The 23,924-nt window shown below is 39.1% G+C and overlaps 2 protein-coding genes across 2 annotated transcripts; both read left to right on the top strand.

The window, feature by feature from the left end:
- Positions 1-8,543: 8,543 nt before the first annotated feature.
- On the top strand, positions 8,544-13,257 carry serpine1 (serpin peptidase inhibitor, clade E (nexin, plasminogen activator inhibitor type 1), member 1). Its single transcript, XM_008434971.2, is given in 10 exon segments — positions 8,544-8,642; positions 8,644-8,666; positions 9,436-9,674; positions 9,960-10,184; positions 10,817-11,011; positions 11,116-11,314; positions 11,413-11,513; positions 11,758-11,844; positions 12,640-12,723; positions 12,813-13,257. Coding segments are annotated over 10 exon segments (1,281 nt in total). The 5' UTR covers positions 8,544-8,558; the 3' UTR covers positions 12,857-13,257.
- Positions 13,258-15,490: 2,233 nt separating this feature from the next.
- On the top strand, positions 15,491-23,769 carry ap1s1 (adaptor related protein complex 1 subunit sigma 1). The gene is made up of 5 exons (XM_008434972.2): positions 15,491-15,679; positions 18,189-18,367; positions 19,166-19,274; positions 19,367-19,504; positions 20,643-23,769. The coding sequence occupies exons 1-5, from the start codon at positions 15,677-15,679 to the stop codon at positions 20,688-20,690; spliced, it is 477 nt and encodes a 158-aa protein (XP_008433194.1). The 5' UTR covers positions 15,491-15,676; the 3' UTR covers positions 20,691-23,769.
- Positions 23,770-23,924: the final 155 nt, after the last annotated feature.

The raw sequence follows: 23,924 nt of genomic DNA, 5'->3' as shown, positions 1-23,924 counted from the left end.
TGTTCAGAGCGAGTGAGGGAGTTAACCACGAAGTAGAAACTTCGGCCCTGGAGGAAGATCTCCCCTGTGTCTTTTGACCACGGTCAGCAGACTAAGCAGGAACGGTTAACAGTATTGAACGGAAACTTGTTTTTTATTCTGGGTCCTCTTTCAAACTTTACAACATGATGAAAAGAAAATAAACAAAGATTCTTTTAACTTTTTCAAAGTAAACTTGACATAACCTTTAAATCTTATATTAAAGTTTAATTTTAAAAATATTTGCCTATGCTGAAACTGCTTTCTTGCTCAAATTCAAGCTTTTATGGGTGGCCCCTGATGGTTTGGGCTCCCAGAACTGGAGCTTGGTTTGTTTTGCTTTGGGCTGGCTTTGAATCAACAGCAGGACATTGTTGTGCAGATGAAGTCATTTGTTTGTTGAAGGAGACGAACCGCAACAGCGAACACATCTGTATTCCAGATCCCACTCTGAGAGAACGTTGGGCCGGAAAGCCTCCTCCCACATCCAGAAAACAGAATTACCACATCTGAGTGGGTGCAGGGAGGCCTGGGGTCTTTCCACACCCCTGTTGTCGGTTCACTGTCTGGGTTTGGAGACTGGGAGCAGGAGCATTTTCTCCACCAGTGCAGTGATGGTTCTGCACTGGTGTCAGGACTGGGAGCTTGGTGTGGTGGGGGGAGTGTGCCTTTGGACCTTGGTTCTCAGGGTCCATGGCTGTATCTGCTCCGGCTGCTACTGGAGCCAAATCATCACCAAATGAAATGAGAAAAATGAAGTGATGATGCAGTGAGAGTAAGGCCGGCGAGGCGTGAAGCTTGGCTGTTTGATTTTAGTGGGAACACAGGTATGGTGTCTTCTATCAGTGTCCTCATGATGGTGTGGTGATGCTTCAGGAATAAGAGTCTGAATGCTGGACTATGATTGAACAGCAAAGTTTTATTACAAACTGCAGCCTGAAGCAGTACAACCAAATCATGAGAAAACCGTGAGCCAATCACAGTGAAGTCTCACTGATCACTGGACAGCATCTCTTCTAGAGGGTTCTGGTCAACACAGAGTAAATGTTATCACATACCTATGTCCAAGCATGTTTAGGTCTGGGCAGCCAATCGTCTGCTACCACATCTGGAGTCCATAAATTAAACTTGTTTTTCAAACTTGTTTTTTGGCGTGACTGCTCCTCACAAGCATTTTCAAAAAAGTACATTCCATAAACTAGAACATGCATTCCAATGAGACTCATTTGTCAGATTAAAAGTACTTTTAAACATCATTTTCATTAAGTGTACAGTTATGTATTAAAAATGTTTGGTTTTATTGGTTCAATGTAATATTTTAATTTCAAATGTTATGCTTTTGTTTACTGTAAGCAGAAATTCATCATGATTAACAGAAATAAAGGCTTTTCACATCCTTTTGTGTAATTAATCCATATGATGTTTCAATTAAAGTTCCTGACATAAATGGAGTTTTCAATAAAATTCTAATTTGTGAAATAAGTCTGTATTTCTTAATTTACAATCTGTATAGTGTTAGATGGTCACTTCTGCAAACAGAGACAAACCCAATATGACACTTTTTTTCATTTGTTCTGGATTCTAGATTTTTAGCAGCTTTATTAGTTTCATTAACATAGTTTTTTTTATATTATTATTATTACTTCTTCTCATGTTTTGTGTTTTTAGGTCTATGGCCCTACGGAAGAAGATTAGGGCCACAGAAAATAAATAATTCTGACTTTAATCTCAGAAGTCAGAATTCTGAGATTAAAGTCAGAATTCTTCCGTAGGATACAGACTGAACAGGACTTGAATTTAATTTGTTTGCTTTGAAATGTCTTTTCCTTGAACCTGGAAAACACAAACATCCTTTATAGAGGCTGTGGATAAAATCTCACTATTTACACAATATTTCTTTGATTAGTGTGAATGGCTTTTCCTTGACAGCCAAGGCGGGTTGGGGGAACACGGAAAGTTAAGTAATCCTGGTGTGTGGTGGGTTGGGTAAACACACAAAGCGCAACAGCAGCTTTATTTCAGTTATTTGATGTTTTCCTTTGTTCTGCAGAAATAATTTTGTGGTTTTCAGTGAACCCCCCCCCCTCCCTCCTCTTTTGCTAAAAGCATTGATGTTTGCTGACAGCAACTATACAACATGCTATTTGGGGAACCATGACACAAGGCCAATTCCTGACCTCTGCTAACAGATCTGAAAAGTTTCTCTTTCGGTTGCCAAGGAAAGCAGGAGAAACAGCAAAGGAAAGATTCCTGTGGTTAAAGGGCCGGTGATTCATCAGAAAGGGAACAGGATTCAGTGCTCTGCTTAGTCACTTTTAGAACAGCTTCTCTTCTAAAACAAGATGCTGGCAAATTTACATTTCACATTTTTTCTAAATATTTGAATGAGCCTTTGAGGTGTTAATTTCAGAGACACAAATAAAACAAATATTACCTCATCACCCTTTTCAGCATGAAATGTTAAATTAAGAAGAGAACACACTCAACACCACTGAACAGATCATCTACAAAAATGGGATTGATTCATTTCCAGAAACCTTCCAGCATCTGGAAGCGGGCTTTCTGCATTCTTCTGCTCAGTGTCACTGAGTCTGTGGAACATAGATAAGGTAAAAATCTGTTCCAGAGGGCGGCGGAGGGACAGGGCCTTATGTAATGTTCACATTTTCTGAGAGAATGAATTTTAGAATTTTGTTGTCTGTAAATGATAATCATCAAAAGTACCAAAAAATAAAGACTTGAAATGTTTCACTCAATGTAATATGAAAGTACGTAACACTGGGTTACAAAAAACGATTCTTTGGAAGTTGTCTTTGTTTTTTTCAACTGAATTAGGACTATTTTTGCACAACTTATTCCAAAAATGAGATCCATGTTTCCCAATCAGGTCAGGTTTTTATTCTAATTTGATTTAGAAAAATCGGATCTTCTGACTAAGTTGTTGACATTTTTGTGACATCAGTTCATTTCCATTAATATTTCACATCCAAAAAAGATTTTACGAGAAAAAAAAGTTTCTAACAGTGTATTAATTAAAAGTTACAAACTTGGATTTATGTAAATTGAATAAACACTGATAATGTTAAGTACATGTGACCTGAACATCACGTCTTCGTTGTAAAATTCTCCGTCTCTCCCTGTCCTGATGGAATCTCTCCTCCTGCTCATCACTCATTGATCAGATTCTCCAGATGTGAGAACAAGTCCTGCATTTCGATGCTCATGTTGCTCCATAGTTCAGAAAGTTGACCTGATTGAGCAAAACCAATGTGATTTTAGGATTCAGAACATCAACGTGACCCTAAAACAGTTGAAAACCTCCAGACAAGTTTTTGGCTGTTGGATTAGTCGCTTGTACACATCAAACTTTCCAAATTTAAGGTGTTCCTATTGAAGGATAAGAAATTACATAAAATTAATCATCTAACAAAAATTAAAGCCATAAGAAGGCTTACATTTGGTAATATCTTCCTGAGATTATTGTATATCCAAGTTGCTTTATGTTGATGGGATTAATTTCCCATCATGAGGCAAATAATAACTCCACCTGCCAGTTAAAACCTCCTAAATAATCTGGGTTTTACAATCACTTGACAGCCAAAGACTCCTTCTCATCCTCTGCCTCCATCACTTCCATCAACAACATCAGATATTTCAAAAACACTTAAAGCTCAACAGACCCTCCTCACATTATCTCAAAATGACTTTTCAATGATCATGTTTTAGATGTCTGAGAGAAAAGGACACACAATGGATGTGGTGAACCCCACTTACAATGAATAAACACACACAGAGACATGAGTGGGTGGTACCAACCAAGTTCCCCTTCACAACCTTTTATGGAATCTATCAGATCCTGGGGGATGTGGAAGTTTTTCCATATTACAGTAAGAATGTTGATTATCTCTCTTGACAATGAAGGGAAAGTGAACTGACTGAACAGCAGGGTGACCTCTGCTGCAGCAGAACCGCTGAAAAAAGGATTCTTCTTACATGACTCAGCTCTTGTTGATCTGTAGGGCTTCAAATGATCTGACAGGTTTTGTGCTTTTCTCACACACAATGTTTCAGTATCTTCACAGTCCTAAATTTGACGGGGGGGTTTTTGTTCTTTTTTTTGTTGCCAAAGTCACTTTTGGCAAAAAAATTACCTTGAGAGGCAATGATATGATATATAAACACCTTCTAAAATCCACTAAATGTTGTAAAGAAAAGTCCAATTGGCAACAACTGGAAAATAAAATCGTATCTGTTTTTTGTCTCCAGAACAAATTTGCTACTCGTATGCATGTAGTGGAGAAAGTTTCCTTAAGTCAGAATTGAGTTCTGGGAGACGGCATTACCTGCTTTCTGCTACACACACTGACGAAAAATTATAACTGTTTGCATATTAATTGGTTGGAGTGCAGCAGAAGGGGTTTGAACAGCCACATGCATATTTATATTTTAAGTTTACAACTTAGACATAGTGCTTAATTATGATTAGCCGTGATTAATTGCAGCGCCAGAGTGTGATTACTGGATCAAATGTTTTAATCTATTGAAAGTACTAATTTTTTCATAATACTCCCCCTTTAATGTTTTTTTTATTTTTAAACTAAGGTTTCCTTTTAAATCTTTTCCTTTCATTTTGATTTGTTTTATTTTTTATTTAATTTGTGGAATTTAGGCTATGATGTTTGAAAAGACAGGACTATATGTTATAAAAGTAGAACTGAGCAAACAATATAATTATGGTTCAGGCGATGACCATATATGAAAGAATAGATAAAAAAATTTGAAGTAACATTTCATTTTTTTGTTTTTAGTAATATATCTTTTAGGCTTATTCTTAGCAAAGATTTATTATGATACAGTTCAAGGAGCTTGTAGCTTTCCTGGCCAGTGAAATCCTTTTAATCATTTTCCTGTCAGGATTTGTGATGTCAGAATCACAGCAGTCATTTTTGGTAAATGTACAGGACAAGGTAGAGTTATGATCAGGCCTAAAATATTCGACCCGACCAGACCCAGTCCCACAGGCACGGTGTCTGTGCCCGATCCACCCCCACTAACTAACTTTAATTATCTGCCTGAGACTGAAATAGACGCAATATGTTACATAAATTAAGGTATTTCTGCTTTTGTTTTTAGGTTACACTTTGAATAAGGATTGTAACCTCTCCCATTTTAGTTTTTGTGTAACATCTTCCAGCTCCATGTTGTTGCTTGTTGTAAATGCAGGGTGAGTCAAGCACAAATCACCTGGGAAGTGATTGAGTTGTTACAGTCTGATGAACTTCTGCGCCTTCATTTCTTTCTTTCCTCAACAGAGTCGACTGCCTGCTCCTCTGTTTAGACTGCAGCAAGTAGATTAACATAACTTTTATAGGGATCATTCTCATTTAAATTTCTCTGTGCTGTACATATAAGGTTAATAAACACACCACAGAAGCGCGAGCACCACCACACCCTGAACTCACCATCAAGCTGATTATTTTTCTCTCGACTCAGCTCAGGCCTAAAATCTACGCTTTAGCATGCAGTAATAATTCTTCCCCAAAACACGACCAAAAGACGTGCAACATGTATATACAACATGGCAGCACATGATAAATATATACTGTGAAGAGTATCAATGTGAACTTTACTGAAGCATTTTTGGTGACATTGCTTGAGGGAACTGACCCACAAAGCTTGGATAAATAATGAAATTGTTCTCTATGTGTAAAAAGTGCCAGTTCAATTTCAGTTCAGTTTATTTCTATATTGCCAATTAACAACTGTCGTCTCACGGCACTTAGAAAAATCCCTTCAATTCAATCGCACATAAAACATTCCAGTTATCCTGGTTATTAAACAGTACATCAGGCTCAGTTCATTATTTAAAGACGTTTCTATCTAAAAAAAACAAACCAGCAGATCGTATCGAGTCATACAACCACATCAAATATTCTACCTCCAAGCTGTCCAGGTTCCTCACCGGGTTGATGAGTTTTTACTAAGGACTCCTGCTAGGACAGACACATGCTCAGTAATTTGAGTGAGTAATGAAATGTCCCGGTTCCAGTCTTCTGCTTATGACTGATACTTGTCAAGACCAGTCTTGACAAGTTAGGAACATTGGAAAATGCTACCTGAGCAGCCAGAAACCCAAACAATCCAGATGATTTATTTGTATTGTCTTTTACAGATAGACAGATTTCAGATTTACAGGAAGGATGGCGTGTTCAAGTCATGCTGTGATTACAGAAACATGCTCTGTGTAAGGTCCCAAGGGTTCTTTTTTATGTTCTTTTCTAGTAACCTTCATTTGAAAGTGCTAAGACAGTGAAGTAGGTAAGGAGAAAGGGAAGACATGCAGCAAGCGTCCCCAGGCCAGGAATCGAACCTGCGACAGCCACACCAAGGACTAAGGCCTCCTTATGTGGGTTATGCTTAACCCCTGCACCACCACAGCGTTTTATAACCCTTAATGTGTTTGACAATGTACACATTCTGCGAACAGTAAAATTCACAAGTCTGTAGATGAGACCAAGTTAAAACTGGTTTGTTTGAGCTGCGCTGTGAATGGTGATCAGCCTTTCCAGGTACATTCTAAGTTCCGAGCATCGGTTCACGTTCTCTATCCTCTCTACTTGTGTATCAGTGAGTAATATTACAAAACATTATGGCATATTCTGTCATATTATTCTCAAAGTGACAATGGACAAGATGGCTGTAACACAGATGCAGTATAGTTGATTCCCCACAAATAACTGGAACTCTTGGAACTTCACTGTATGCAGGAAAAATTAATGATTAGTCAGAGCAGCTCATCATTCTGCATAATTCATCCAGTTATCCTCCAGACAAAATGACTCCTGTATCCTCAGAACAAACAGAAGCACATCAGCACATTTCTCATTCTATGTGAAAATTCTTGTAAATTAACCCTTTAACCTGTTAGCATGTTTCTAGCGTGTGATTCTGCATGTGGTGAGGAAACTCAACCTGAGTATTACATTATCTGCCTTACCTGTTTCGCATGTACAGAGCAAGAAAAATTCATATTTGTCAGAGAAAGCTACTCAGAATAAGTGTGTTTGCTGAGATGAGATTTTTGTTTAAGTTGTTTTGCAGTTCTTCTTTAGTTTCTTCTTTAGTCAGAACGCTAACTTTAAAATCAATCATTATCAACTCACTAAAAACCACAGTACATGATCAATGGACCCACTTTTAAACACTGTTGGCTCATGTGTTATAGTATGTTTAGTCAGTATAAATGACTAAATATACTATAATTTGTTTCCTCTGTTTCATGATTAGCTTCTGTATTCTGTTATGTAATGTTTTAATGTTTTCAGAACATGTCATTGTTGAAAATTACCTGGTTACATAAAGGTAAAATAAATAAAATAAAAATTGTTTAACAATATCTGGCTGGCATTTTGAACATGCTGCTCTCCATGGGTCACATGGACTGGGGTGTGTGCATGTGTGGCCACATGTGTGTGTCGCTAACACTCTGGGTAGATCTAAGAGAAAGTCCCTGCACTGACCAGTTGCTGCTGCTCTTTGTTTTTTCATCTTTGTGCTGAGGGGAGTGTTGGTGAGGGGTTTTTTTCCTTACATGGTGTTTAATGAAACTTTCACACAGATCTGCTGGTTTTCTTACGGCTGGTTTTAGGCGGCGTCCGGCTGTCGTCCAGGCTGCTGCGGAGGTTTGGGTGGTCTGCTTCCCTCCACCCCATAAAGAAGGGACCCATCTCCTCTTTCTGGGACATGCTGTCCCATTGGGGGGATGTTACCTGGATCTGGCAGTACAGAGTTTGTTTGGGGAGAGAAGTGGGAGTATGACGTCCATTGTTGTGTGTGTTTATGTTGGGTGAATTGGTGTGAGAATGGTGGAGGGTTAACATGTGTGTGTGCCTGTTGGGTTTTGGGCAGCCCCTCAAAGGCGATGTGCTGCAGCCTACTCCAGGTGGTAAAAACTGTTTTGGGTTAAGAAAAAAAATCCCTTAACTTAAGTATCAAATACTCCAAATATTATCTAAATGCACTTTAATTTTCTATTTGTGTTTTTTAAACTTGAAAAATCACATGTGGTGGCATTAATCTTGACGTTACCGACAAATAAATGCATCAAGAATTTAATAACTAAAGAAGTAAAAAAAGAAACATTCAAGGTATGGCCGTGCGCTTTCACTTGAGAATGTAATGACGGAGCACCAAACTGTCAGACAGTTTATTTATTCATCAGTTCAGCAACTTTTATCTCTTTTCAGACGTTCAGAGACAAAGAAAATCCATGAATTTTCCGTCCATTTCTCCTGCTTGAGTCACAGGGGCACAGTGATTCGTGCAAGTTAAAGCTGAAAAACAGTTATCCAACTTTCCACATGCTCTGTCATGTTTTAGTCAGCAGAGACATTGGAAAGGCTGTGTGTTCGTAGAGAGGAAGTCTCTCCAGACAGCATCAGATGACGTCAGTGTCTCTAGTGGCTTTTCTGCGTGTACGTGTGTGTGCATGTGTGTTTGTGTTGAGGAGTGGGGCGAGGTCATGCCAGAGGGGCGGGGTTATGCCTACAGTACAAAAAGACAGATTGGTTCAGTTCTTCAGAGTGAAGCAGCAGCAGCAGCAGCAGCAGCAGACAGCTCCAGTTTTTCTTTCTGAATCCAAGCAAAAGGTAAGAATCACAGTTGGCTGTTAAACCAATGCTTGAATGCTTGCAGATGTTCAGATGGTTGTATTTGAAATCTGTAATTTCAATTAAACAGTTAGTTAGCTTTTTCCAGAAATATCTTTAGTGCTTTTTTGTGACGTATTGCACGTTTTTTCCCATATTTGTTTGTTATACACTCTGAAACAGAAGTTCATCTCCATAAATACGACCACTGTCTGTGGCCTTTGTTTGAATTTGAATGTACAGAAACCTTGACCATAGAAATAAGCCGGACACACACGAATGTGGGTGTGTCTCACACCCATGCTCAGCTATGTATTTCTAAGAAGGAATAAGTTAAAACATGTATTTTGATAAAAGAAAAAATGCACTGATTTAGAATGATTATTGTCATATTACTGATATGGATTCTTTATTTTATTGCTCCTGTTATAAAATCCTCCGTCCTTTAACCACAAAGATTGAGGACAGTGTTTTTTTTTAATCAATGCTGAACAATGTAAGATATCACATATGTATAATACTATTTCAAACTAACATATTTATAACTTTTAGGAAATCATACTCAAGTTTAAAAAATATTTTCTTTTGGAATCTCGTGTCAGTTTTATAAGATGTTCCCATGTCTGTAATATTTTACAGGTGTGTGTTAGGATGAGTCAGAGCAGTTTAAACAGTGCAGTGTGCCGTCAGTTGAAGACATGAGTGTTTTATACAAACATTCAGTTTTTATGCAACCAACCACAGATTTTTTCTGGTTCTGTCTCCCCAGCATGATCTGTGAGAGCATATTTGTGTTGCTGGCCCTCAGCAGAGGGGCCCTGGGGTCTCTGCAAGATAAGCAGACAGATTTTGGACTGAAGGTTTTCTCTCAGCTCGCTACGGATGCTGCAGACACAAACCTGGCGTTCTCCCCCTATGGCATGGCGAGCATTATGGCCATGGCTCAGCTTGGCGCGAATGGAAACACACAAAGGGCCTTGACTGCAGCTATGGGCTTTTCTCTGCAAGGTGAGTGGTAAATAAATGAAGTACAGAAGTGCTAAAGTTCTGAAGTACCTCAGATCTGTTAGGTCGACTGTAACATTAACCTAAACATGTATCTCAAAAATCTATAACTGCATCCATTTAAGGTAAGGACATCTAATCAAGTCAACAAGCTCTTGTTTTGTGAGAAATGTTGCACTCTGAGATTGGACTTAGCCATTTGCTGCCTCCCCTCTTTTATCTCCTCCTAGCATGTCCAGGGCACGTTTTGGTTTTGTGTCAGCTAAACCAAAAATGCTTCTCTTGCAGGGCGGGGAATGCCTCGGCAGCAGCGCCTCCTGCAACGCGATCTGTCAACTGTGGATGGGGTGGAGATAGCCAGCGGAGTGATGGTGGAGCGGAAGATGAGTCTGGAGAAGCGATTCCGCCGGGCTCTGGCCAAGACCTTCCAGATTCACCCCCACCAGATGGATTTCACCAAACCAGAACAGGCCGTCAGCATTATCAATGCGTGGGTCTCAGATCACACTGCAGGTACTAACGTCTGTCTGTTAACAGCTATCAATCATCTTCAGAGAGGCAGAACTCTTGCAGTACCGGTTAAAAGTAGAAGACCAAGATTTAGGGCACAGAAGGTGAAACTCTTATGTCCAGAGTTTCTTTCATCACAGCTTCTGATAGGTGACAGATTGATCAAATACCCTGACATTTCAGGCACATATCAAGAAACTCAATAATACAACAAAAACATAAATGCTAAGAGAAAAGAAAAAGTCTGTGACAGACTGGCGACCTGTCCAGGGTGACCCCGCCTCTCGCCCGGAACGTTAGCTGGAGATAGGCACCAGCAACCCTCCCGACCCCACAGAGGGACAAGGGTGTAAAGAAAATGGATGGATGGATGGACGGAAAAGAAAAAGTGCACTGAGAAACCTTTAAGGACACAACTTCACAGACAGTTCAGTAAATTTCAACAAAGTTCTGTTCATGATGGTAGAACTGGACTGGAGTCTATCCCAACAGTCAAGGAGAGACAGGCAGCCCCTTCCACAGCACCAGTCCCTGAAGTATCTTATCGATGGACTCTTGTTCCACATGAATGTAAAATTCCTGAGTGAAGTGTTTTATATCAACAACTAAGTGGAATGTAATCTTCCTTCTTGTAGGTGCCATCCCAGAGTTCTTGTCCTCTGGATCCCTGGACGATGAGACGCGCCTGGTCTTCCTTAACGCTCTCCACTTTCAGCGCCTATGGAAAGTTCCCTTTGACCCCAAACTAACACAGGAGAGAATGTTCCATTGTGCCAATGGCAGCACTGTTCCTGTGCACATGATGAAACTCACAAACCTCTTCAACTATGGTACGCCATGCCAATGATCCAAACTGCAGGTTCTAGAAAAAATTTGTTTGTTCTTCCCAACCCAAATGCAAAATTGTACCTTCTCATTCCTTCTAAATCCTCAGGTGAATTTGTAACTGCTGATGGAGTGGATTACGATGTGATAGAGGTACCATATGAAGGCGACTCACTGAGTATGCTCCTGGTATCACCCTTTGAGCCTGAAATTCCTCTGAGTGTCCTCAGTGCAGATCTGAGTAGCCAGAAGATTCAGCAGTGGAGGTCAGAGCTGAGGCAGGTCAACAGACAGCTGGCTCTACCCAGGTGAGGAAGAAGGGCTGTGGCCATGGACTACATTTGTTTGTTTCTCTTGTCACATGTTAAACATCCGTTAGCAAACTAAAGAATGTGTATTTCTTCAGGTTTTCTCTAAACTCTGACATAAATATGAAGAGTGCTTTACTTAAAATGGGACTTGGAGACATGTTCAACCTGGCTACTGCTGACTTCACACGGATAACATGTAAGTTGATGTTTGTTTAAAGCTTTGATCGATGGACTCTTGTTCCACATGAATGTAAAACTCCTTATTAACTTGCAGTTCATTACATTGTTTCTAGTCAGCAATGTCTCTTCTTTATATATTCTGCTTTGCATTAACCGCTTTTTTGTGGAATAGCTTTGATTTATGCAGCTTTTCTATACCAAAATAAAAGACAGTGATTTTTACACTTTGTGCCTAATCTGTTTCCATTTTTGTATACCAGCTGATGAGAGGCTTTGCGTTTCAAAAGTGCTGCAGAGGGTGAAGATTGAGGTGAACGAGCATGGAACCAAGGGAGCATCAGTAACAGGTAGACTGCTCACTGAATATTTCATAACACAGACAGAAAACAGGTCATCTACTTAAAAAATGTTGAGTTCATTTGTTACAAGTAATCTAATTAGGTAAATTCAAATAAATACATTAAGTTTATTAAGTTTGTATATGTTAAACATAAATTCAATTGCATGTAACAAATTAACACAATGTTTTGAAGTAGGAGCTCCATTATTTTTTCAGAGCACAAATAAATGGTGCAGCTATTTACAATGGTCTTCATTCATTCATCAACTCACACACACGCACGCACACTCACTCACACACACGCGCGCGCGCACACACGACTGTGACATTTTTAACTGAGCTGCAAAAGTTTGAGTTCAGAGATTTTCCCAAACACATGAAGGATCCAGGGTCAGCCTGTGACTGCTGGTAGTCATTTCAACTCTGACAATCTGTTGACAGCAAGAATCAAACCAAGTCATAGATGCATTTTAATGCTTTCAAATATAAATTGCATCTTAACACAAAGTTAATATACACTCATGCCGGATACAGGTAGTTACAGATACCTTGTGCAAACTTTTCTTTGGATGTAGGAGTGAGAGTGAAAATAAGAAATAATGTTCTCAAAACTTTCACTTATTTCAGTTTAAGATTATAAGACATAAGCTAAAGTTTAAGCAAAGCTCTGAGTTCCGCTCATGCTGACAGCTGGACCTTGCAGAGAACACACTACAATGATCAGTGATAAGACAGGTTTCTGTGAACGGAATCGATTAACTGATCAATTTGATTTTTTTTTTTCTCTTCTTCTCTTTGTTAGCTGCTGTCATGTTCTCCCGTATGGCAGTTCAGGAAATCACACTGGACCGACCTTTCATCTTCCTCATTCAGCATAAGCAAACTGGTAACAGCCCTAAATATATTTATTTATTCCCATAAAAAAAAAACACAGTGGAGAAGACTGGTTCTGATTGTTTTCTCGTTTCTTTTCAGGTGCTATTCTCTTCATGGGTCAGTTGAACCAACCTCAACAGTAAAACCCAGCACACCTTCTCTTATCCCGCATGTGACTACTACTGTTTGAAACTCCTCATGATGACCTGAGACACTCAGTGACTCTACATGTCTCAGCAATGGTTCAATTCACTGACACCCTTATTTATAATGACTGATACTGAGGCTGTTGGACTTTATATGAGAATTTTATTATATCCAAATTGTTTATTTATTTTTTTACATTCGAACTGAAGCGAAGTGAGGGGCTACTATTGCTAATGACAACGTTGTACCTTTAGAGATATGTCTGCATTTGTACCAAAATATTGACTATTTTTTATCTATTTAAATATTCTGAAAACTGCAGTGTGTAATATTTGTGTGTCATTACATGTATGTGTATTTTTGGATTGGTTTCATTAAAAATTAATGAAATCATAAATGGTCTTGTGAGTTAACGTTTGCAACCAAAAATGAAGAATTTTATTGAATTTGGCTAATGCCAAATAAAAGATTAAGTCTTGACTTAATCAGTTTTCCAAAAATGCAACTCCCAACGAATGCTGCCACTCCATATCAACAACACATACGTTTACCAAATTATTCAATCATTTTTCCCTTTGAGCGCAAAGGATGATCAGCCTGAACAGCTGTAACTGCCATGAAGTGTTTTTTCTGCAGGGTCAAATAAAAATGGTCCAAGGAAGGAAAACGGGTGAGCTGGTGACCGGGCCGTACCAAACACTGATGAAGGAGGGCAGTAAAAGATGGTCTGAGTTGTCTGATTCATCAGAAAAGTTATTACAGCTCAAATTATTGAAATCATTTCAGTTTGCTTTTGCAGAAAGATGAAGATAAGCAAATTGATGCACAATTGGCCAATGTTTCATATCTGCCTTTTGTGGCCCTTCAATAGGAATTGTAAGGGACAGAGCTGTTCCATGAGTTTATTTAAGTTTTCAATGGAATCAACAGTTTTTACAATGTAGAAACTGTCCACAGAACCAGACTCAGGATGAGAAGTCATTGCCCCAACTTCCTGTTGTGTCAAGACACTCTCTCCAAATGGTTGAATACAAGTGCTCTAATCACTTTCCCTGCCTCCGGTGTAAAAAATAAAATAAAAAATCAGTCACCTACTGTAGACATAGAGGATGCTATAAGGTTGAAATAATTTTTTTAAAGAAGTGGTTACTCCTCAAGAGCTTGATGTGGAAGAATTCAACTGGTCTGCACAAAGTTTTGACTTTAACCTGAATTAAATCACTTCTCAGTGGAGCGGCTTTAGCAGATCCTTCATGTCTTTTCTCCATTTTCCATAACCACTTCTGGGGTACAAGTTGCACCAGGTTGTGTCCATCAAATCACTTGACAGCCGGCTGCACTTGTTCATTTGCTCTGCCCAGAAGAATTGAAGGGATTCGCTGATGACACCATATAAAAGCCTTTGTATTTAAAATGGGATTCCTTTCAATGTGCTGTATTTGTAAAAACAACAATTTTGGCTAATTTGTCTTCAGATAATCACATGTTTTGAAGATTTTCTCTGTTAATGTACCACTGACCTCACAGTCTCTATACAATATGTAGGAAGAGTGCTGATATTGAAAAATATGTAGGTATATGTTGTGTCCGGCTTTTTTTGTTCCTTTCCTTAAAGTCAGACAGGTTTAGTTTTTTCCACTGTGACTTGGAACTGTTGTGCTAAAGTTTACACAAAGTCAGCACAGGTGCAGTGAGTAAACACAGATTGTTTGGCACATGACATTAAGAGGAAATGTTGTAATCTGAGGTAACGGGGACTCCATTGCTGAATGTACCCAGCTAGATTCACCAGATACCTCACACTGTCATCTCTGACACATCTCAGCCATTTCCTCTTCTAACAGAAGCCGTTTACACGGAGAAGTCCTGCTTTAAAGAATCCTCCCTATTTGCGTCATAATTTTTCACCATACTTGTTTCCACTGACCAAGCAGAGCAGAGTCATATTTGTATTTTCAGATAACCTTCTGGTGTTGTGGAATCAGGGGCAAAGACAGTGAGTCTCCTCTGCAAACCCAGACTTTGCTGTCAGAGTTCCTAAGGCACCAGTTAGAAAGTGTATCAGCATTTTCACCAAATCTACCCATTTCCATACTTTAAAAACTGAGCTGCGAGTACAGTAAAGTAGTACAATTTCAGTTTGGACTATATGTCTGTAGGTTGTATATTACTACTATTTACGGTAACACTTTATTTGAAGGGGGTGAATAAGACTGTCATGACACTGTCATAAACATGACATAACACATGTCATGAATATGAATAAGCCTTCATGAATATTTATGACTGTTCTCATAAAGTGTCATTTGGTAAATTATGACACTTTTAATACAAAGTTGACATTATTCAAAATGTCTTTGTTATGGCAACTTGACAGTAACCAATAAATCATTACTGTTTAAACTTTACCTTTAATAACATAAAGTTACCTAATTTTTAAAGTGCAATCATTAATACTTTTATAGCAAATTTATATCAATTTAATACAATTTTATTATATAACATGTGTTATTATAATAATAATAATAATAATAATAATAATAATAATAATAATAATAATAATAATAATAATAATAATAATAGAGTTGGGGGGGGTCATTATAATTTATAAGTATGACATAGGTGTGCGCATGCTCAGTCGAGGCGGAAGTTCTCAGTAGTGGACGTTTCACGGCAGTGCTGTATTTGCGTTTCGTTGAATTTTTTAGGAACACCAGGCTGCAATGGACCTTCAGCATTAGCCGCTGTGCAAACTGTAAATCGGAATCGGAAGTGAGAGGCTGTAACGTTCGAGAGACGTTCGAAAATCCTGCAGAATGGTAAGTTACTGTCCCTCACCAGGTTGAATGAGAGGGAAGCTAAACTGTGCTAATGCTAGCAAGGTGTATGTTACCAGGAAGTGCCCACCTGCGCTACGTTTACCTGGCTGTAGTCAGCCAACAGGCCTTCGGCATTTTAGGCAGCAGAACGGGTGTAAACAGAGCAGCCGTGTTTACTGTTCCAGTCAGCATCGGTACTGCTAATATTCACCTTAGAACTGACAGTTTGGAATATTCTCTGCTGAAGTTTCCAGATTCCAGTCCCATCTAAAAGCCTCAGTTAATCGGAGATCCTCAAACTAAGATCCTCAGTAAAAGGATCTTCGTTAAACGTTTGGTTTTCACTAATAATAATTCACATTTTGGTTGTCATTTATACAGCATGTAAAATAAGTATTGGATGTATCAATGACTTTCTGAGTAGATATATTCCTACTGGGACTATTGACATAGAATTGCACCAGATATTGGCAACAACCCAAGTGATCCACACATACAAAGATATCAATGATTGTTGTTTCATAGATTTAGATTATGGGTAAAAACTCTCAGGTGTGACCTTGAGCCATTCTCACACAAACTATTCAAAACTGGAAGGTTCTGTAGATCATTATATGCTCTCTGATCTTCAGTTCCGTCAGTGTGTTTAATTGAATACAAGTCAAGTGTGTCAGTTTTTTCCTGGTTTCTGAAAAAGAAGAATGCTTTGTATTTTAATTTTTGAACTTTAAAACAAACAACCCCCCCCCCCCCACACTTATTTCTTATTTTTTAATATCCATTTCTGAAATGAAAATGAAAATCAAATCAAATCAAGACCACTGACCTAAGTAGCTTTTCTGTCCTGATCATCAGAAAATGTTGCCCATCATGTGTGTGAGAAGTTGTTGTTACATAGTTAAACAGTTACAAGTCTTCTCTTTTTTTTCTCTAAAGCAAAGACAGAATTATTATAGTTAAAGATAGCATTTCTAAGTTTGTATTCCTTATATAATAAGTCCACTTTTACCTAATATTTCATAATCTAGAATCTGTGACAGAGTAGGACTGGTGAAAGTATAAAACAATAATGAAAGAGCAGATTTGCTGTAACAGTTAGCTTCCTGTGAGCATTACTTCCTTTTTTAAGGTTGTAGGCTGGAGAATGAATGTCCATAGAACACAGTCTCTTTTCTAGAAGCATCTGACTGATGTGTTTAATTGGACTTCATTTTAAAAACCTAAGTGATACTCACAGTTCCTAACTTTCCAGTAATACATCCCTTGTCTTTTAATTATGCAAGATTAGGTTGTGGGGTAACAGGTTCAGGAGGAAACACGCACCCTCCAGCTCACTCTGGGCGACAAAAGACGTTTCCAAGCCAGAAGAGACACTTGGTTCCTACCATGGGATCTCTATTCAGACATGTCTGGAAAATCAAGGTCCAGTTTTACTCTTTAGTAAGAGAAGCTAACGTTCATCCCATCAGGCCTGTGAGGTAACCATTCTTGTCCCTAATGCCACCTCAACATCCACCCCTGCAGTTGGTTGGCCCACATTGTAGGGAGTTTCCGGTACCGTTTTGGACTGAGCATCGCCAAGCCCTACTGCTGGGCGCTTTAAAAGACAAACGAACAAAAAAAACACTCTGAGCAGACGTCCCACCTCTCTAATCCAGTCAAGGTTTGCCATGTCATGTTTGCAAATTCTGTTATTTTTGTCTTCAGTTCAAGGAAATTAAATGAAGAGTCAAATCTTTTTATTCCAGTCAGCATTACCTGTCGCAGAGTGAAAATGTGTAGTCCATAAATTTGATGAACTGTAGTTATCAATACTTCGATAAAAGAAAATTTATCCCTAATACCACAACTCACAGAAGCTGTTAATAAGTAGCTTTTTAACAATAAAAACTGATCCTAAAGTTACATTTTCTTCTGTTTGCTAGTTGCATATGCACAACAGCATATGCAATCAGCATATGCAATTTTTTACTTTGACTAGGGGCAACAAGCAAATCAGACACAAGTTAATCTGAGCTTCTGCAGGCTTTTGCCCAACTTAAAGTCTTTTTACATGAAGCTTTTCTAAAGGTCTCTGTTTCATCTTAACCCCATTTTTAATAAGTAATTGACCCAAGTATTTTTCACATCAGCTAATTGTTTTATCCATTTGTTGTGCTGCACAAAATGACCAAGACCACATTTGTGTTGGTCAGAAAGACCAACGTCAGCTTCTTTCTTATCTCCTTCTTTCCCATTAAACGTTTTCCTCACATCTCTCCTTTCTTTTTCGTTTCTGTGTTCATTACATTTGAAATAAACCCAAAGTGACTTCTAATAAAGTTTCTTGTCTATATTAAGTGGAGCTTGATCGCAAATGGAGCATTATGGTGAAAGCCTTAACGCTCCACTTATGAAAGTAAATGTTGTGCTTCACCTTGGCACTCAGACAACAATACTGAGTGCCACACTGCTGTACAGAACATGCTAAAAATAAAATAATATTAATGATATCTCTGTTTCCCTCTAGATGCGATTCATGCTGCTGTTCAGTCGGCAGGGGAAGCTGCGGCTGCAGAAATGGTACACGGCCACAGCGGAGCGAGACAAAAAGAAGATGGTCAGGGAGCTGATGCAGATAGTTCTTGCCCGCAAACCAAAGATGTGCAGTTTTCTTGAATGGAGGGACCTTAAGATTGTCTATAAAAGGTACTAAAACCAACTCCCTTTTTTTCCATTTCAAGTTAGTTTTTTTTTTATACTGACTAGCGCTTGAGTAGATATATCACTCTGACTACATGCTCAACGCACACCTCTGAAAGCACAGAGGTTATATTTGCGGCTCACAAACGTCAGTCAAACTTTGATGAAGAATTCTCAACGAGGGTTGATATAAATGTCTATACAGGTGAACCTGTGTCAAGTTTGAATGAAAGGAGGCGCGCGAGCCGTGCCAAAGTAAATTTCAGAGATGCAGCCTTGACAGTGCGCTAGTTGACCAATGCACAGAGGCACCAGCGTTGTGATTGGTCCACGCTCGCGGCTTCATGCCCCGCTCAGTGCATCAACTACAAACCCATCTTTCAGGAATAGTTCTGTTCTGCTGGTGAAATGCTCAGCGCAGCAAATATGCTCGCAGTCCGGCTTATGTAAAAATAAAAAGAATTGAGCAGATTTTTTTAATTACCGTATATTTCGGATTATAAGCCGCTACTTTTATCCCTCGTTTTGAACCATGTGGCTTATAAGAAAGGCTTAGCCTGGTGAAGAGAGCAAGTAAAGCCTGGTGGCCTGCCAGGCTTGTACTACACTGGAGGAAACCCTGAGTTGATGTCCTGCTTTGGGATATTTAGGTTCATTCATTTTGTCTTTTTTGTCTAGATCGAAAGAGCTTATCATGTACATTTTCACATTCACAACTATTTTTCAGACAGATTTCATCCACTTTGATCGTCTTCCAGATGTAAACGCTGATGGCTTTCTTCTCCTATGTTTATCCCCATGCAGGTATGCCAGCCTATATTTTTGTTGTGCTATTGAAGAGCAGGACAATGAGCTGATTACACTGGAGATCATCCACCGCTTTGTAGAGCTGCTGGATAAATACTTTGGCAGTGTAAGTCACAGAACTGAAGCCTTCTCTGTTTCTGGATATCAATGGTTTTGCAAAAGCCCGATTATAAAGCTTTTTGCTGTGTATTTTTGCAGGTGTGTGAGCTGGACATAATCTTTAACTTTGAGAAGGCTTACTTCATTTTAGACGAGTTCCTGATGGGAGGAGAGATCCAGGACACATCCAAGAAGAGCGTGCTCAAAGCCATCGAACAAGCTGATCTACTGCAGGAGGTAACACGACTTCTTCACCCAGTTAGGCAGCCTTTAGAAATTACTATTAAAAACACTTCTGGCAAGATTTATTTCCCTAAACATGAGTCAAATCTGTATTTATGTGCTGTGACTCGGCCTTTTCACTATTTCTCTTTTTTTGGCTTTGTGAAGTCAGAGTTTGTAGTAAACCTAGATTATTTTATGTGTTTAAAATGATTGGACTTTGTGACTAGATTGCAGCAAACTGAGTTTTACTCCATGTTTCGTTTGGCCCAGCTCACATGTGTGGGAGATAAAAGCTGGTTTGATTTGTGATTGATGGGAGACAGATGAGAGGCTGGCTGCTGGTTATGGCAGCTGCTTTATCAGAAAGACTGTAGTGTCTAACTGAAATCCTTTTTTCATACAGCCTTTGGTAGTCCCTAATATAATCTTTAATCAGTGACATGAGTGAATGCAAAACCTACTTGAATAAGCAGCATTAGAAGCATCTTTCTTTACCGGCTAAACTGCGTTTGTTTTCCAAACGTTTCTTTTTCTGCTAGAAATCCTTTCTGCAGGCGTCACTATAAAGGCTTGGATACAGGCACTAATGTGGAATAAGTAGCCGTTTGCAGATTTTGACCATTTTGGTACCGGATTTTTATCAGAAAGCCTAGTTATCAAAGAAAACAGCAATGCATATGTTATAAAATGAATGTGTTTGCATTGTACCAGTGCAGAGTAACCCATCCAGCTTCAGTTTGTACTTTGCCCATGTTTTTTATCAACACAGGCAAAGACATCCATCAGACTTCTCCTAGTGGAGCAGAAAGATCCAGATCAGGAAATGTCACTCTGCTCACTAGGAATTAATATCTTTGCTACAGCTAGGTTTCCTTTTCCTTTCTGTTTTTCATCCCTCCCTGCTTTTCCTTTAGTCGCTCACATTGTTAAAAGTCTTCCTAGTTTGATATATTTTTATTGGCATGGATAATATTATTGTTAATAATTTAATCAACATCCCACCAGCACCTAAAACAACTTGGTTGCTCCAGTTCTTACATTTTCTCTTGCAGTGGCTACAGAAAGAAGGGACATTATCTATATTTGTCTTTACTTTTATGCGAATAATGCAGCAGTATTTGGTTTTAATTTGGGTTTTTGCTGTTTGCAGGAGGATGAGTCTCCCAGGAGTGTATTGGAGGAGATGGGCTTGGCGTAGTCCCAGTGAAACTGTAAGAAGTTTGAGACAAAAGGAAGGAGAAGGCAGGACAGTTTGGACTCTGGGATCCTAGAGCAACATTTTCTCTGGGGATAAGACTCAGTGGATCCTTGCATTGGACTGGCCCTTTGGCTCTCTTTTTGTTTGTGTGCGTGTGTGTGTGCGTGTGTGTGTGTGTCTGCATTATCTAAGTGTGGGATAATGGTAATGGGCTATATTTAACTTTTATGTGCCTGGAGGAGCAGTGCATGTTCTGATTGTTACAGATGTGACATAGTTGAAGCTTCGCTGTGATTTTAGTCATACTGAGGCAGGCTAGCAGGCTGATGTAAAGCGCTTGTCAAACAAGCAAAGCCAGGCCTGGATGTAGGCCTGCCGATCACAACTGAATGTGAACGAGGACCAGGTCAGAACATAGAAGGACTGCGTGAGGTCACAGGTTTTATAAGTGTGTCCAGAACCAGGTTTATTCCAGGCAGGTCAGATGAAAACAAATCATTCTTAACTCTTGACCTAAAATTATGGCTGTAAAGACTGAGTTCTTGTTGGCGTATTCGTGTTCAAGCCTTGTGCCTCCAGCTATCTCCATGACAACGGACATTAAACATGCTCAGAACCGACTCAGGACTGAGGCTAGAGGTTTGTTCCGATTAGTTTTCTGTCTTCATTCAAATTGTTCCTTAATCTAGAATTGCTGATTAACTGTCAGACTTGTTTATTCGATGCTTCTCGATAGTTGAAGATTCCACTTTGTTTATGTAATCTCACCAAAAACTAAAATGATAAACTTCAACAATGAAAATGAACCCAAGACATTCAGTCATTTCTTGACCCATTAGCTTGAGTTGACTGCAGTACCAAACCAAAATGGAGATGTGAGAGAGGTACATATCTTCTCTGGATGTTGGTTCTGGGTTTTAATGCTACAGTGGGGTAACTATTACAAAAAATATGTTATTTAAAGGGGATGTATTATGCAAATTTCACCTTTTGCATGTTTTTGTACTTCCATTTATGTTTCTACTGCTTCTAAGTCCAAATGCTTAAAAAAACACCCCGGCAATAAGTTGGTGTTTTTTTGGTGTCTGGAAAATGAGACTTTTCTAAAACCTTCAGAATGGAACATCACAAATTAGCAGGCACTGCCCCTGACCTATCAACCCCATCATAGCCCAGCCCGTCACCTAGCAACCAAAGCTGAGCTCCAGCTCCTTTGGTCAGCTGGTTTTACTGCTTATATACTCTGTACAGCAGCTGCTGGAAAAGACGAGTTTTGTTTTTGACTAATCACTTAGAAACTCCTGCTGCTGCGTTCTTGTTGGTTGTGCAGGACGCTCTTCTTCTGCTTGTATAAGTGCACATCTGTTTGCAGCCAATTTTACATTTTGTTGGAGGGCGTGATTTTGTGCAAAAAACATAATGAACCTTCTTTGTATAGACTCAACCTGTTTAAGGAAACATAATAGGTAACTTAAATATTTGTTAAAAATGTCTCTGGCATAACAGTATAATATGAGAGGTAATCTGGAAAACCCCCCAGCTCCTCTGCCTTCTCCCAGTTGTAACTGCAGAAATATGCTGCTTTCTCAAAAAGAGCCAATCAAAGTCAGGAGGAGGGTCGTAAGCGCTGTCAATCATGCTCGTGGAAGCGCTGCTCACTCCTTCCCCCTTTGTCTCTGCTATGCTACAGCTTCTTCCTGACAGTAGTTAGCATGGACACTGCTGACTGCAGATAAACACTTACTGGAAAGGTAAGCCAGTAGCACATTTAGCAGCACGTACACAATCTTGACTGACAGCACTAACAGCCTGCACCTGGCACTCAATGGTTGCATCTGTTTTAGTAGCTCACAGTAGCTTCTGTAAAGCACTGACGTTTCCTGAGACAGCAGTGGGTGCGCCCCCTGCTGGCTGCTCGGCGTTCCTGTATGAACCCAGGTTGGCTTGTCTCAGAACAGCCCAGAAGAAGAAAGCTGCCTTTTCTGCCAAGTCCAGCTTCGCCTCAGTTGGATGAACTCTGGACCATATTACCGCTCTAAAATTTTACAGCTAACAAATTGATTTGGAGAAAAGTTGACATGCAGTGTAATGTTAGACAACGTGGACCTGGTAAAACCTGACGAATCATTTTGGTTACCAGCTGGAGAGAATGTGACGTTCTGTCTAATTCTGAAAAGAGCTGTTAGCGAGGGAGGTTTATTACCGACGGCGCTCTTAGCTACGGTGAGTTAAAGCTGCTAACGACTCATAAGTACTCTAACTGAAAAATGTGGATTAAACAGGTTCAACACTAAGCAACCGCCAATAGTGCAACATTCACGCCCTCTTGTGGTGGAAAAGAGTTGTCACAGTTTGAATTGCAACTCCTTGGTGGTTCAGTGGCATAAATGCATTACTAACAATTGTATGGCATTGTTTCTGGTTGCTAACTTGGGATTTTTTTTTATAATAAAGTCATTGGACCAAAGTCTGTTGTTTCAGAAACCTCTTCAAGTGTATTAGGTGATTTGTCTGCCTGATTTTAATATACTTTATTTTTAGCCAACTTCCTTCATACCATATTACATTTGAGGTTTTTGGTTTTTACCACAATGAAAGTGACTTGTAAATGTGAAAGTTGTTATGCATATCCAGATAGGAAGCCACAGCCCTCTTGCCAAGATGGCTTACCTGTGACAGGTACAACTATTGCTCATCCTTTAAATCTTAGTAAATATGTTCAGTTTGTTATTTACCATTTTGTGTTTGATTCCAAACCCCTAATAACATCAAAACTTTACACAGAGAACTGACCCATATAGAGAGGTGGGAAGTAACTAGTTACATTTACTCAATTGCATTTACTATTGAGGAACTTTTTTTGAGAATAAAATACTTTTAGGGGTAACTTTACTGCACTACTTTTTACTCGAGGGAAATTTCTGAATCCTCGACCAAGTTATTTGAAAAAAAAAATATTTTAATGCTATTTTCTACCTACTGGGGCCATTCAGCACTCGAATTATTTTACTATGTTCAAGCATACAGCATACTGTTTCATAGTTTTTTTGTTTGCTCAAAAATAAAATTGGGAAAATGATTTCTTTTGCTTGAATCTGTTTTGTTACCATGTCATTTGCATACTTTTTTTATTTTAGTAATTTTTCCTGCCTGATGACATCATTTTTAAATATTCAGTCAGATGTGATTAGTTGGCACTTAAGTAGCCTTTTAATAAATCACTTATTTTATTTT

The sequence above is a fragment of the Poecilia reticulata genome, linkage group LG18, assembly GCF_000633615.1.
Source record: "Poecilia reticulata strain Guanapo linkage group LG18, Guppy_female_1.0+MT, whole genome shotgun sequence".
In the NCBI taxonomy this organism is placed as follows: domain Eukaryota; kingdom Metazoa; phylum Chordata; class Actinopteri; order Cyprinodontiformes; family Poeciliidae; genus Poecilia; species Poecilia reticulata.
This window is presented reverse-complemented; position numbering and strand designations above follow the sequence as displayed.